The sequence below is a fragment of the Megalopta genalis genome, chromosome 1 (assembly GCF_051020955.1).
Source record: "Megalopta genalis isolate 19385.01 chromosome 1, iyMegGena1_principal, whole genome shotgun sequence".
Classification (NCBI taxonomy): Eukaryota; Metazoa; Arthropoda; class Insecta; order Hymenoptera; family Halictidae; genus Megalopta; species Megalopta genalis.
In genome coordinates, this window is record NC_135013.1 from 41,768,782 (window position 1) to 41,784,982 (window position 16,201).

General features: G+C 32.6%; 2 protein-coding genes across 3 annotated transcripts; both read right to left on the minus strand.

Moving 5' to 3' along the window:
- Positions 1-2,106: 2,106 nt before the first annotated feature.
- On the minus strand, positions 2,107-4,773 carry Trp1 (translocation protein 1). Its single transcript, XM_033467290.2, has 5 exons — positions 4,621-4,773; positions 3,631-4,074; positions 3,168-3,515; positions 3,000-3,103; positions 2,107-2,916 (listed from the first exon to the last, which is right to left on the minus strand). Exons 1-5 carry the CDS (start codon positions 4,654-4,656, stop codon positions 2,727-2,729), a joined length of 1,122 nt encoding a protein of 373 aa, XP_033323181.1. The 5' UTR covers positions 4,657-4,773; the 3' UTR covers positions 2,107-2,726.
- A 5,841-nt stretch (positions 4,774-10,614) lies between these two features.
- Positions 10,615-14,126, minus strand: LOC117218718 (uncharacterized). 2 transcript variants are annotated; one of them, XM_076527956.1, is made up of 3 exons: positions 13,990-14,126; positions 13,706-13,887; positions 10,615-13,604 (listed from the first exon to the last, which is right to left on the minus strand). In XM_076527956.1, exon 3 carries the CDS (start codon positions 13,352-13,354, stop codon positions 12,164-12,166), a length of 1,191 nt encoding a protein of 396 aa, XP_076384071.1. In that variant the 5' UTR covers positions 13,355-13,604; positions 13,706-13,887; positions 13,990-14,126; the 3' UTR covers positions 10,615-12,163. The 2 variants fall into 2 exon arrangements, with proteins under 2 accessions (XP_076384071.1, XP_076384075.1); XM_076527960.1 differs by having other exon boundaries at positions 13,706-13,883; positions 13,990-14,109.
- Positions 14,127-16,201: the final 2,075 nt, after the last annotated feature.

The following is a 16,201-nucleotide window of genomic DNA, read 5'->3' on the forward strand; positions in this document are numbered from 1 at the left end:
TTCGTGTTCAACTGTGACGGAACTCATGTATTCAGGTATGCGCAGTTAAGTATATGTATTCACATACTCGCGTATTTATGTCTACTTATTCGTGTATACATATGTTTCTACTTATTCACATATATGTATATGTCTACATATTCAAGTGTTTACGTATGCATATTCACGCCTTCTCATGCACGTATTCATGTAATACATAGGACACTTCCTAGCAACAGAGAAACCATTGCCGGTTCAGCGACATTCCAAAAGAATTTGCCAGCATATGACGTAATATAATTAATTCACGGCAAAACGATAAATTGAAACGAGTTTCCTGGAGAAGATTTAAAGAACAGGATCAACGATCTTCGCGGCCACGGAAGGCGGCAGTAAACGTAATAAAATAGTTGTTTTTCCCCCGTTTACTTGTAACTGAACTCACCCATATTAACAGCAAACTCGAATCAAGATTGTCGCACGAGGAAGTATGTATCGTGAGATTCGTATGGTTATCACCATTATGAATGTTAAGAGATTATGTTGTAAAATGTCATACCTTTACGATAATGCATCGCTATTAGAGTGTGTAGCGTGTTACAAAAGCTGCATGCATACTATACAGGATCACAAAAGATTTATCTCGCTATAAGAAGCAACCATTTCCTTATAGTACTTATAACTTTTTATTATACTAATTTCCAGATGATTTCGAAATACAAAATCGACAGCATTTGTTTTTTTTAATGTAATTCTGCAAGTAAGTTGACCAATTAAAATCACTAAATATACTAATTGATTTAAAATATATTTATTAATCATCAATTAGAAAATTTATATACTAGCTATGTAAAAGAACCCTTGAGGAGTTATATACATATATATCTTCTCAAGGGTTATATATCCGCAGAAAATATTTCAATTCAAAATGCCATTCATAATTTATAATTCAAATCAAACTTTGATATATGTATGTAGAAAATACATAGAAATTCGGCCATTATTGTAGAAATATTAATTGCAAGTTCTATACGTTGCTTAAAATTTTTGTGAAAGTATTACTACCAATCGTTCCATTGTAACCTTAGTCAATGAGTAATGCAATTCTAAACGCGTTAGGTACTCCGAGCATCACCCTCTATCCTTGAAAGCACCGCAATCTCCATTCTATTATGCCCTCAGCATACTTTTTGTAAAAAGAGGGTGCAACGGTATATACCTGTCCTGTTCAAGGCGATGGACACAATTCTAGTACTGACATGGAATTTCCGTCAGGTCCATTTTTCCCCGAATCTGATAAATATATCTTCGGAAACTGTGAAAATCTTTTTTACACATTTCACCCCTTATAACAGTAATCTATGTTTCGCAGAAAATATAAAGTCTGCAAGGAATAATTTGTTGTTATACCAGGTTCACAAATTTTGACAAAGAAATAAACAATTATAGCGATAATCATTATCGATGAGTCTTTAAGAAAAGGATTCAAATCGCCGTGGGTTTTAAGTGCGAAGTATGTACAAGCATTACGAACTACGCTTACACTGGTTTAAATCGAAATAATTTTAATTCTGCGATTGAACATGAAAATATAGAAAACTGAACTTATGTATTACAAAATGATAATCGATTTAATTGCTACACTGATAATATAAAAAGTGATAACGAATAAATCGTAACTATATATTGTATCAGTATTAGAAGTTAAAAAAGCATACACATCGTAACTTTGTTAAAATATTACTGTTCGGCATATCCTTGGTCATTAACATACATGAAAATTACTTCTAATCTATGTCGTACATCGAAGATGATAAACAGTATATTTTAAAATATTCTGTATCATATTTATTTAACAAAAATATATATTTTTTAAACAATAAAAGACTAAATATTTATGATAAAGGTGAAATTAAGGTCCATGCTATTAAAATGATAAAAATGATTTTTGGTAGTAATACGGTACCAATAGCAATGTTGAAATATAGTAATGATATCAATCATAAATGATACCGTTGAAATTTGTACATCAAAATAATTACAATGTATGCAATTAGATTTTTGAAATCTTAATCGTGTTAATAAGGAACTTATAGGTGTAATAATAGTTAGTAGAAATAATTGTAGTCTTGTTCGTAAAGTTTGTATTCTATTCACCAGATTTCTGTACACTTACAACACCTGAGGAAATCATGTCACTGAAATTTAATATTTTGTTATAGTAAAATACTGTATCATACAATATCAATTGTTAAAAACAGCTCGCAATTGATGCAGGAAGGTTTCAGGCACCTATATTAACGTAAGTATACGTTTTGACACAATAATCCTTATGAATAACATGTAAATATGTACCTAAATGAATATTGATTAATCATGATTTAAATAAGCATACATATTTATATTGGAATCTCGAAGATGGATTCTTATAGCATAGTTACAAAAATTTTCCTTCTGTAAAATATATCTAGATCTTCTGGTTCACTTTCTAGATACAAAAAATGTAAATATATTCATCTAAGCAAGAAGCAGATTGAATTTGCTAAATTGGTGAACCACATTTTTGTTCCTTGCTATACTTAATATTAAATGTAATAAACGATTCATATCTTCAGAAGTTAACACAAATGTTAACTTGTATGTTACAATCCCTGAATTATTTAATAAAAATAGCAAAAATTAACCATTAATTGACACAGCATTTGTATTAAATAAAGGATAACTATTTATTACCAAAAGTTTCTGTTTTAAACCATCACAAAATCCTGGCCTGTATTAGATTTTTCACTTCCTGAGCTTTCACTACCTTCTTCACCTTCTGCCAGCTCAGATGAAGGCAACTTCTTCTCTTCACTAGATGATGTCTCTTCACTAGGTGACGTTTCTTCAATTTGAGTATATTCTGTGTGTAATTCTTGTGTACTAGATTGTTCATCTCTGTGAAAAAACAAAAATGTTATTAAACTGTTATCATGGTACTTTCATAGAATGACTAGGTTTGGTGAAAAATTTCTACACACGATTGCAGTAATGCTCCATCATCAGAATCAGCATCTTTCTCTTTTTTCTTTTTCTTTTTATTAAGCTTTTTATCCGTTTTTGATGTCGAGCCATAGTAGTCATACTGAAAATAATCTTATGTATACTTGTTTCCATACAAGCAGGATGAAATCAAAAATAATACAAACTTGGTAAAGTGGCCAGAATGAGGCAAAGAATCCAACATCTGCTGTCAAATTTGGTACAAGCCAAAGATGACATCTGCCAAGTGTTGGAACCCACAGAAGACAAAACACAATCAATCTAATGGTTGCTAGTGTCATAAGAAATAAAAGGAATGCTGCTCCTGCAACGCTCATGTAATATACACCAAGGCGAATTGTTGATGGCCACAATGGGAATAGACACAGACCAATTGCACCTAACACTACGAGAGTTCCAAAAAACCAGTAATACACTGGTATTGGTTCATATATCCAAACATAAGCATCATTACAGTCAACAAAATATTGTTCCATATGCATTTCCAGTCGTACCTAAATTAACCAATAATGTTGTCAATTATTTTCTACTCTATCATGTTCCATATGGAATAATATTTAATTTCTTTTGCAAATAATGAAAACATTCATCTTGCTTATCCTAACTCACTTTTGGTTTTTTCTTTTTCTCCTCAACTTTATCTTCACCATCTTTTCCATCTGTTGCATCTTTGGCGTCTTTAGAATATTCCTTTTCCTTTTCATTAGGTTTCTTCTCCTTTTTAATATCTTTAACTTTTTTCTTTATTCCACGTATTTTACATAATTCTTCTTCGGTGATTACTACCTTCTTTGCTCTATGAAAAAATTTATGTCTTAGCATCAAATCAAGAAATTTTGTAACCTGTTCACGTGTTTCAAATTTGAATTTGCTCCATGGTGAATTCTTCAACAGTGCATCCACTGCACGACTGCCAGTAAAATATTCAACATTGTGAATTCTATCAAATTTTGTTTTTTTTGACGGTACATTGTTACGGATCCATTTAGCTACAAGATACTCGTCCTTAGATGGTTTATCTTCAACAACTTCATGGTCTATGTGTGCCACTTCCTATAATAAACAAGAAAAACATTTCATATGAAACTTCAACAAATTCAAATATTTAACTTATTAATTCTAAGAAGTGAACATAAATTGCTAATGAAATATGATTTTACATTGTAATAAACATGTATTAAGTAAAACACGTGATTTGACGCGTATTGTTAAAAAAAAAACGGCATACTAAGAATTCAGGTGATACAGATGGTGACCCAAAACATTAGTGAAACTACTCTATATCTTCCTTATAAGGAATACAATTTATATAACGATTAATCTTTCGTAAGTACGAGTGTAAAGTAATTTATAAAACATGAAATTATGAGTATAATTAAAACCAATTTCAAAACTTTGAATAGAAAGAATGACTGATGGGTTTGCTACGTCATCGGACTCCATTGAAACAGTTCTTAATCATGACACACATTTTCGCTAAATAAAGTAAAATTAGTCTAACATAAAAACGACAGCTATATTTATATGCTAAGTGAATAAAATAACACACTTATACAGTTAAATAGTATTACGATAATTACTGCCGTATGTGATGCTTACATCTTTGCGCTTTCTGCTTTTCCTGCGTTCCGCCATGTTGTAAATTTCTTTCTGCGCTTGCGCATTTAACTTAATCTGTACTCATTAGCAGAAGCAACAAACGTAGCATGTGCTTCTGCGTAACATGCCAATAACTGTAAAGCCGGGTATTTAAATATATGCGCTTAGATTTTCCATTAAGAAAATAATATGTAACAATAGATTTAAGAACAAATTAATGAACCAATTTTTTCATATTATGCAAAAATGTAGTATTTCTAGATGATAAACTGTTTTTTAACTTATACAGTTCATCGTATACAACTGCATATTCAAATCAGAGAAACTGAGAATGTCACGCCCGGGATTTCAGTGCCTCCAGTATAGTGCTGCCTTTGTCAGGCCCAATATCAATTTTAACATAGATTAAAACCTACATCGACCACAGACTTAGAATCTGTACATACATTGAATCTGCATCTTATGGGCTTTTCTGCCACAGCATCTTTCTGTCTAGGGTTTAGAGCAGTTCATGTGTTTTAAGGATGGGACTCTCAATACCAAAGACTAAAACGGTATTACAAATACCAGTAAAATACTGGTATTTTTCAGTAGTTATTCTACTACTTTTAAAGAAACCGAATGCTGCGGATACCGTTATGAAATCACCACATTGACGTTATATGTATTAGTATAGACGTATTTCGGTATAATATCAGTATAATTCCGGTATAATATCAGCATATTAGAATGTAAAAATGAATCACAAATTAAAAGGTACGAAAAACGTGGTTTTAGGAATATAGAAGTGAGATTATTAATTTTTAAATGCATAAATAATAAAAGAAAAATACTTAACGAAAAATATTCATTTTATTGTGAATTCGTTCGGAAAAAAGATTGCAAGTATAAATAACGAACAAACAATGTAAATAAGTATTCTGGCGTGACTTTTTATCACGAAATAATAAAACTGAATGAGATGAGTATAACTGGTATTATTTGTTAGAATCCTAGAAACGGCACCTAGAGATAGAGACAGTGAGCGAGTGAGTAAGTGAACAAATTCATGCGCCATGGCGTCTCGATCTCTAGGTAGATCGTCGTCTGTCATTCGATTCATTATACATACGTGTACAGTGAGTCACGAAAGTATTCGAACGCTAGTATAACTTTGACTTCTACGTCATATATTTAAATAAATATACATTGAAGAAAAAAGATCCTTTACGGTATATTAAAGTAGAGTATATGAATGTCAAAATATAAAAAACTTTCGATTTATCGTTACTTATATAATTAAAAAAATATAAAAAACATCGAATTTGCACGCCACATAAGTATTTGAACGTCTTATAAACTTAGATAAAAAAGTTGTAAAAAATATTTTCTTTAAATTTTTGTTACCAGTTTTATACCTCTATTGTTTAACAATATGTTTCAAGAAGTTCGACATTTTGAAATTATTTTTTATTTTTGATCGATCTCGTTTTATATCACTTGAAATAACTTTTTTCTTAGCGAAAATGCAATCCGCGGCTTTATTTACAACTTATTAACGAAAAACACTGACTAATAAGAGGCGAGCTCGACTGGCGCAAGGCGGCCGAGCCAACGAGCGAACGAAGCCCAGTTCCACTCGTTGGCTCGATCGCCTCGCGTTAACTGATCTCGGTTCTCATTGGTCAGTGTTTTTCGTTAATAACTCGTAAACACAAATGGACAATTTATGAAGAGGAGAAACGATTATTTGAGCCTTGCGGCTCGTTTTTATAGTTATCGATAATCGGCAACTATAAAAAGGTTCAAATAATCGCTCTCAACAAGCTGAGGGCAGAGTTGGGTACAATCTTTATCTAAATAAAAATTTCGAATAACGAATAAAAGATAAAAAAAATTTTATTCGTTATTCGAACGTTCAAATAAAAAAAGTATTTTATTCGGCGGATGAATTTTCGTCGAATAAAAAAAATATCTACCTATAGCCACAGAAAAATATACTCGTGCCACCTAGCGATCGAAAATATTACTAATTAGCTTCGTCTAGTGACCGTTCGTACGACTACAGCGCGACGATCAACTCTGGCTAGGTCAAATTGAGAGCTGGACCCGATGTCACGTCGAGCGTTACCGATAGTTCACGAATTTAGGCACAATAGCAAGAAGCGAATATCTTATATTGTTCATTTCCACTACGAGTGTGAAGCATAAAATTCTCATTTAGATGAGAAGTAAGTATGCGGGGTAAATATGCTCAAGTAAATATGCGGGGATCGATGTCCACCATATCACGTTCACAACTCTGTCTTCGTTCATTTTACAAATGAACCCTATTTACCTATTCCAAAGCAATTGATAATAGTAATACATGTGGAAAACAGTTAAAAAAATTAATTCAACATGAACATGGATAATAATTATACATATGTATAATCCGTATGTACTAAGGTTGTCGGAATACAGTAAAATCTCCCTATCTGTCGCCGGGACCGAATTCTAAAGTGTCGAGAATAGTACGTAGGAATCGATTTCTTCGAGCCTCGCGGCTCGCCTTTATTGTTGCCGACACCTCGTGAGAGGGAGAGAGATAGAACGAAACTCAAGTCGAGCGAAACTATGTTGTATACATACTATGTATGTAAGGCAGCGGTCAGCATCGGTGGCAGCCGGTATACAACATTGTAATAATAAAATAAAAACGATGATTTAACTTTTTTATTTTTAATTTTTTATACATGAAAATGTTTTTAATATATTAGTCACATTTTTCCAATTAAAATGATACCAAACACAGTATGCTTTAGACCATTCTTATTCATTATACGTAATAAGTAACTTATATTATTTGTGAAAAAAGCATTACAAAAACCGATTTTTAACATATGAAATATTAAAGGCAAGGTCAAAGAAGGTATGTACATATGTTTTTCGAAAGAAAATATCACCAAAGTTACGCTATTCGAGCCTACGTTAGACACCGGGAATAGGAAGCTTTACAAGGATGGGAGACAGATGACGACGAAGACGGCCGAGAATGAAGAGTACCATGTTTGAAATTTGCTGGGACGGGAGAAGCGACATGTTGAAATGTACATTTTCTGTACATTTTCTATCAACCCTGGAATTTTAAGATGTCGTACATCGATAAAGAACACGACATTTAGCCAATTTGAATATGAATTATTTACAAATTAATTCTTTTTTACATTATTTGTTACAGCATCAGTAAAATCAACAACTTTGCCTAAACTCTTTTCCACCACACACCACGTGCATCTTGGCAGTAAATTACGTGCAACGTCTATTGTCTTTAATTTTGTCAACAGAAATATCTGTCCAAACTATATCGTGTTTGGTCTCATTTTAATCAGAAAACTATCAGCAATATGTTTAAAAAAAATCAATGTTAAAATGTTAAAATTAAAAAAAGTTATGTCATTGCATTATGAGTTGTCTTCCCGGAATTCGAGTCAAAGGAGCCGTGGCGCGTGCCGCAGCACACGTGTTCACCAACACCATCGAACTTTAGCATAGCGAGAAAATCAATAAATTAAAGGGCCACAAGAAAATCAATAAATAAAGGGCCGTAGCAATATCTCGACATTACTCGATTATTTGAGCGGCTTAAAATCCACACCGAGCCGGAACTCGATTTTCGAGCCGAGGGTATATGTATAAGCAGGCGATTTTCAGTCGCCGATCTCTTAGTTGAATTTGGTCGCTCAGTCATTTCGTACATACACCTCCTCTCAGACAAAAGTAAAAATAAAAGTTTTAAGGAAAATAATTAATACCATATTCGTTTAAGAAATAATCCAAGCCATAATTCTAATATGTTACTGTATAATTTTGCTAAACAATTTGGTTTCTTATGACATAACTTTTGCTGTTTGTTTGTAGTTGTCCAAACATTCTTTGATGGTATTGGGCATTTTTACTTTTTTTCTGATATTGTTGTGCACTGGACATTCAATTAGGATGTGCTTAACTGTAAGCTCAGTGTTACAGTTGTTACAAATTGTTTTGTCTGTTTTAGAGAGTATGTACTGGTGTGTTACTTTAGTATGCCCAATTCTTAGTTGAGATAATACAATTTACTTCCTTCTTGTTAAATATACTGCGGGGTTGTTATAGAGAATATACTTTCTCTGCGTTTATGTAGGAGAGAGGGGTTTGAATGTATCCATTCTTGGTTCCACTTATGTCAAATATTTTTTGTTAAAAATTTCTGAGCATCCTCAAATGAGATTTCAATGTGCTTTAGGTCTACATTTATTTCGTTATTATTTCCTGAAATTTCAATACTGTCGTGTTTACTTTCGCGGAGAGTTTTGGTGTCTGTGTTAGATACCAACCCGTCTATCTCTAACTCCAACACTCATCCCGATTAGTCAGTAAGAACATCACAACAAATTACTCATCAAACCAAACTGACCCTTAAACATCCCAGCCCTTGTCGCGTCACTTTTCCGGACGTCGGCATTTCGCATTTGCCTCTACGTCATCCACCCTCCCCTCCATGTCGCAGCCAAAATTCCCACTATATATACACCCACATTCTAAGAATCCACAGACCTTTTTCTTACTCCAACACTGGACGATAGCGAGTACGAGACGCATTTGTACCGTCGATAGTTAAATAGATCTCGAAGATTTTGCATAAAACGTGTTGAACTCATTCCACCGACCCGGAATCCAACATCTGTATAACTCATTTTGAAAATCACTGATTAGATTGTTAGAGTTGAAGAGATTTTTTATTTTCTTGATTATGTTGGAATCGTCAACAGAAATTATATAGAAGTTTTCTTTTTCAATTTTTAAGTTTTTTATTGCGAAAAGAACAATATAGATACTACAGGATTTCATTTAAAGTGTAATGAGGAATTTATACTTGATTTTTCTGTTATTAATAACAGTTACAGTTTTGTCGTCATTTACTTTAATAAATGTATGGCTAACTACCTTGTTGGAGCTGTTTGTGGTTCGATCTCTACGTAGAGATCGTATTTGACGTATTTATTAAAAATAATTTTGTGAGTTGGATTATCAGGGTTAGTTGCTAATTTAAATATACATATATAATAGTTACATGTCAGGTTCTTCCTTCGGTGTTCTAAGGGTAGTAAATTTCCTTCTGCTTGTTATTGAGGACATGTGGTATGCTCCCAACGCTATCCTCAGCCCGGCATTTTGAATAGTGTCTAGAAATTGAGCTGTTTCGCCTGTTTCATAGATTATTGAGGCATAGTCTATTTTAAGTAGTACATATTACTGATTTATAGGTATTTAGTAATATACTGTAATCTGATTTCCAGTTTTTTGCCGCAAGAAATTTAAGTAAATTTAAACTTTTTGTACAGTTTTCCCTAAGTTTCATGGTGTCAAATTTCCAAGTCATTTTTTTATCAAAGATTAAACCTAGTATTTTTATTTTATCTACTTGATTAATATTTTTGTTGTTGCTGGATTTTATTAGTATTCTTATATTTATTATTAAAACCTATGGTTTCTGATTTATCGGGAGAAAATTTAAATCCTGTTTTTAATGACCATAAGTGTAGTTTATCAAGAGTTAATTGTAGTATATTTTGAGTAATCTCTAAGTTTTTATCACTCAGTATTAACGAAAAATCGTCTGCGAAGAAACCACATTTAATCGGATTGTCTATTAATTTCGTTATACATTGATTGCTATAAGGAATAGAGTTACGCTAAGTACAGATCCTTAAGGTATCCCATTAATCGTTTCAACTGGGAAGAACAGAGTGCCATTAATTTTAAACCGGATACATACATCTTAAAAAATTACATATGGACTTTAAAATCCTTCCTTTGAAATTATTTTGGTGGTTGGTACGTATGTTAATACAGTAATTGTGAATTGAATGTTCACTTCAGTTTGCAAAATTGGTTTTATATTGCCCAAATTTGATGCACTGATTTTTTTTAGAATTATGAAACGTATCGTTATAGAGTAGGATTAGCTGGAATTAATTTCTATCTTCCGCTATATAATGGATGCAACAATTAGACAGTTTATTTTTCTTTGGTTTACAATAATTACTTAATCATTCATGTAGCCACACTGACAGCTTCCTATCACTTATTTTTCTTGCCTTATAAATTATAATAGATATATCGCTATCTATCTACATATTTTAACTTCCGTTAACACAGATGTAAACTATAAATTATACATGGCTAACTAAAAAGAATAGAAGAATATTATAGTAATAACTAAACTTCTTCACTTTGTTTAGCCCGCAGTTTGCTAATTGTAAGCAATTGAGGATGAGGATAAAAGCGCTTGCTTAGACAGGCAAAAAACCTTGCAGGTATTACTTTATTACTCTTTTTTTATCTTTTAATGTTCCATTTAATATTTCGATTCATTCTATTACTCGTCTCTCCCCATATTTTATTGGAGAAAATCATCCTTCTACTCATATTTCTTACACTTCCTTCTCAATTTTTCTGTATTCACGTATTCCCTATTCTCATCTTTTTCCCAGGATTTAGTCCATCTTTCTATTGAGCCACACCTTACTTTATGCTATTAAACCCTCTATTTACCCCTCTACTGCTATTAAACCTATTGAACTCTTAAATATTCTGGTAACTGAATCGGCCTTTAAATATCTATATCTTAGGTTATATATTTTGTTTTTAGGTACTTATTATATTGCACTTGTCGTACTTTCATATTTCTCCTTCTTAGACTCTCTATAATTTCATCACCCCAATCTCCTTCTCTTCTCAATTGCACCTCTATTGCAGTACACCCGTTCCTGTTAAAATATTTCTATCTTTCTTTTGCATTTCTACTTTACCATCTTTTGGTTTTTGATTTTAGTGTCTTTCTCTACTGAATCCTAAAGTTTATTTTCAGTACCTTATTAGAACTCTTTCCATCACAACCCTTTCTTTGTACCATCGCAATCTAGCTTCGTAGATGAGCACAGCCGAAACTAATGCATCAAACAGGAGCATGCTTATTTTAAAGCTACTTCTACATTTTTCTCCTCTATTCCCCATACTTGATTAACAGTCCACAGTCGGTGTGGATCCAGCCCGGAAACAGACTTTTCAGTATACATCGTAACTTGAGAATTCTAAATGCGTAACTAGCAAAACAAGGATATCTCTTCTCTTCCTTTGCTGACGACAACTCGAATGTTCGCGATGTCCGCGTCAGGAAGACTTGGTCGCACTATATTTAGCTGGTTTGTTCTCTTTCTTATGTGTCTTGACAAACTCCCACACCTTTGCAAAATCACACTCAAGTACGAGAACTCTTTAACAGATTACATTCTCTCCTTTTCATTTCACCTTCATCTCTCTCCCCTTCATCTATCTTCTTCTGAAATTTCATGATCTTTGATTTTTGCATTTTCAACATCAATCGTTTCACGTGAAGATATACCACTAGTATGCATTTATCATTTTTTTATTCTCACCATTTCCTTTACTATTTCCTTTACTATAACCACATCCTACTACAACCATCGTCCGCATAAGTTAGAAATCATAATTTCTATTCTATCACTTTTGCCCTCCTGTCCTATTCCTCTGAATCCTCAGAATATTCCTCTTCCATGTTCACTTCGACTTCGAGTGGCCTGTGGTCCGATTCCGGTCTATTACCAACCTGGAATCTTCTAATCCTCCCGAGTACTTTAATGTTTACAATAACATAATCATTTACTGATGAGCCAGTTTCTGATGATGAGGGTATTTTTCGATGTTGACTGTAGGTGTACTCGCCTTCTTCGTCTCCTACAACATTGCCATTTAATATGTACCAACCTCTTTCCTTACACAATGACAGTAGGGCTTTTCCTTCGGCATCCTTCGTTTTATCTTTAGATTTTCTTTTTTCTTGCACAATTGCATATCTTTCCGCCATCTTGATACCCATGGAGCCTTCTTCTCCTATTCTAACATTCATATCTCCCCCCATTATAAAAAAGTCTTCATATTTCGGTTTTATTCTTTCTCTCAAATATTCTATTACTTTTGTCATGGAATCTTTCTCTTTTTTGTCTCGATATATTGTCCATATCGTCCATTTATCATTTCCAATTTGTAATTTACTCTCTATCACTCCATTACCTATCAATTCTACTGTAGGTATTAAATTCCCCCTTTTCAATTCCCACTCTTTCTTAATACCTATTAGAATGCCCCCTTTAGCTCTTCCTTTTGCGACATGATCCTCCTTTGTTGCATGTTGATGTTCCCATTGATACCCTTCTAGCAATTTTTTTTTAATTTCAATCCATTTATAATCACGTATCCATGTCTCGGACAACCCTACGATATCAAATTCTTTTATATAATTGAGAAATGCATTTTTCTTCTCTTTGTCTTCCATTTTTTTGTTTAATCCTGCCACATTCCAAAAGAGTATTTTCTTATATATTATTTCCTCTTCTTGTATTTTTTCTTCTAATTCTGTATCATTTTTCTCTTGTACATTGTTTACTGTACCTGTAATGTTCAATTTTTCAACTAGTCTTGACAACGATGCCGTTTCCTCTAACACCGTTCTTTTCTCTTCTTCTTCTATTCTTTTGTCTTCAAGTCTTACTTCTCCCTTCTTCTTTGTTCTTACATCCTCTTTCGCTTCTGTTTCATCTTCCTTCGCATTAATAAAATTTCTAACATGTACGCTATCGCTTTTACTTTTCCCCAAACTTTCTACATCACTTGGCCCACCGCCTTTTGTTGATTCTATCTGCTTTGTATCCATTTTATTTTTTAAATATCTTTTATCGTCTATTTATTCTAATAAATATCCTTCTACCCCTCACACAAATTCACATACATCTATATATTATATATACATATATACATATATTATATATACATACATCTATATATATATTATAAATTTGCATAAAATTGAAATAATTCAAGAGTTGAAAATGATAAGTACAATTTTTAAAGAATATGCTTGAACTGGTGAAATAAAAGTAAGTTATAGTAAAGTTTTTGCTTTCCTGAAAAAAAAAATCCGAGAGAGATTATGGTTCACATAAAATTAAAGTAGCTTTCGCTACTAGTAAATTCTTCTATACAATATTATTGTATGTATACACACCTGGATCACACAGTTCTTCCTTTTGAGTCCGATATTTTTACACGTCAGCACAATGTGAGTCGCACATTGTTAGATGTATGTATCTAGTACGCACATCGTATTACCACAGTCTGATAATTAATCAGACAGGGACTGAATTACCGACTCTGTAGAAACTGCTGTGATGCAATAGCGGACGCTACCTAAATGAAACAATTTAACAGAGAAAAGTGTGTATCTAAGGTGGTAAAATTTATAGCGATGTCAACTTTTAATAGTTCATTATTGTCGCGTTGTATTCTTACCAAAACTATCGATGCTTACGGAAGCGTTCAAGCGATTTCTTCCATATAATAACTTTAACTAAATCTTAATAAAATCAATTGAACTATAAAACTACATGTCGGTGTGAAGCAAGACTGCCTTTTCTTGCTTGGTGCGTCACTATTGGAACATGACCCCATATATACTCCTACTCCTATACTCTAAGATAAAAATCGCGTATATAAAAAGCCACAGAAACCCAATAAAGCAGTTCTAGATTCAGTGTCAACCCAGTTGTATCTACTTTATTCCGTACTTCTAGACCTCCGTCAGTATCGCCATCGTTCTACGTATTATTTTATTATCATATACTTGTATTCTCTGCGGAAAATACCCTGTGTATTACGACAAATTGGGATAGACGCCGTATTACTGAAGACAACGAAGCGTCATTCTCTATTTCACATACTTTATGTCTATTTGTAATAATGCAAAAGCGGACTATAAGCTACAAAATTTTATTTTACATACTTTTATTAAACAATTATGTGGCTATTCGTTGACTTGTTCAATAATCTATTTTTAACTTTGTATACATGTATATTGTTATTTATTTTTTAATTATTAGGTTGTTCGGAAAGTTGTTTCGTTCTTTCACGAGAAAATAAAAGACAATTTTTTAACGTTTTTAACTGGTGTTTTCAAAATCTTATCTCGTAGAAGCCCCGTCGTTTATTCGTAAAATGCTAAATCACGTGCTTCTTTAACAAGCTTACCAAACGAAATTTTTTTTTAAAAACGAAACAACTTTCCGAATGACCCAATACAATTTTCATACATATGTATCTTCAATAATATGTACAATAATTTTTTCATACCATTACGTATTAATAAAAAATGTTCGATTACATTCGAGTTTAGATTAATTTCCATCAAGAAATGCTACTCAATTCATTCATAATATTCTTATGAAAATATATTGAAAAATGTAAAAGTTTAAATTTTCATTTATGCGTGGTTCTTCATCTGCTTACATTGCATGGCGCTGGTCAGTCACTGGATCTTTCAAGTTCGGGACTCGAGGCTTGACAACGCCGTTTACAATCGAACTGGCAAAAGTTTTTCTAAGATAAAAAAATGAAAATTTTATTCAACACTGAGAATAAGTTCTCGTGGAATAAAATTATTTATTCGATACTCGTTGAATAAAGATACTTTTCCTATTCGAGACGTTACTTAAACAATTTTTTACCTAAATAATGCCCAACTCTAAAAGAAACGTTAATAAATTATATGTGTATATGTTAATACAACGTAAATAAAAAGTAATAAAACGCCAATGCAAACTGTATATATGTTTCCTATAATAAATAATACCCTAAATAATATAAATAATAAAAATAATAAAACAATGTTTTTATCGCTATTCGAAAGATAGTATTACAAAATGAAATCTACATAAAGGTAAATATCAAACATAAAATATCTTAAAATATTATTCGTCAAGTTCTAGAAAATGTATAAAACTATTCCTATATTCCATTTCTAATTATATAATTATTAGAAATAATATCTCAACTGTCTATAAAAATAATTACACTTTATATATATTATATTTTTGTAGTACATATTTCATAAATACTATTTCCATTATTTAAATTATTCAACACTCGGGATGGAGCAATTCGCGATATTCGGATATTTGATCGGGGAGTGAAACTCTACAAGAATTTCATGGTGGCTGTAGGAAATAAAAAATCGTGCCCGACGGTGATATTTTAATTATTTGTAATGAAAATTTCATTCCAATATCTCTAATGGTTCAAAAGTTGTAACAACTTGATTGAATGAATTTTCCAAATCGTCGCAAGGGTGTAAGATAGCTGGGGGCATGGGCCACGAAATGTGTAGTATGGGGGTGGTGGTGGGGGCCTTCTTAGCCGAGTTGCTCCGCCGTCATCACAAGGTTCAACACGACCGGGGTGCAGGCCACTAAAGACGCAGTAACGTTCTGCGCAGGTTCAAACTCCAGAATTATGGGCTGCGATCGAATCATAGAAACAACAACCTCCTGTGTTCCCCTAGGGGAATTTACAACATCCATCAACAAATGGTCAATAATCTTTCCTCTGAATTTTAAAATTTTCATCCGTTTACTTCCCCATTTTATGTGAACGTACCACGCATTCACCAGACAGGTTCCGCATATCAACTGTATGACAAGTTTCCGGTACCATTTGACTGTTCTTCGTA

Bases quoted from the DNA above. Each gene is read 5' to 3' on its own strand.
- Trp1 (XM_033467290.2), bottom strand. From the start codon at position 4,656: ATGGCGGAACGCAGGAAAAGCAGAAAGCGCAAAGAT. The intron at 4,075-4,620 runs GTAAGCATCACA...TGTTTATTATAG, and splicing joins AAAGCAGAAAGCGCAAAGAT to GAAGTGGCACACATAGACCA. The intron at 3,104-3,167 runs GTTTGTATTATT...GATTATTTTCAG, and splicing joins CATTCTGGCCACTTTACCAA to TATGACTACTATGGCTCGAC.
- LOC117218718 (XM_076527956.1), bottom strand. From the start codon at position 13,354: ATGGATACAAAGCAGATAGAATCAACAAAAGGCGGTGGGCCAAGTGAT.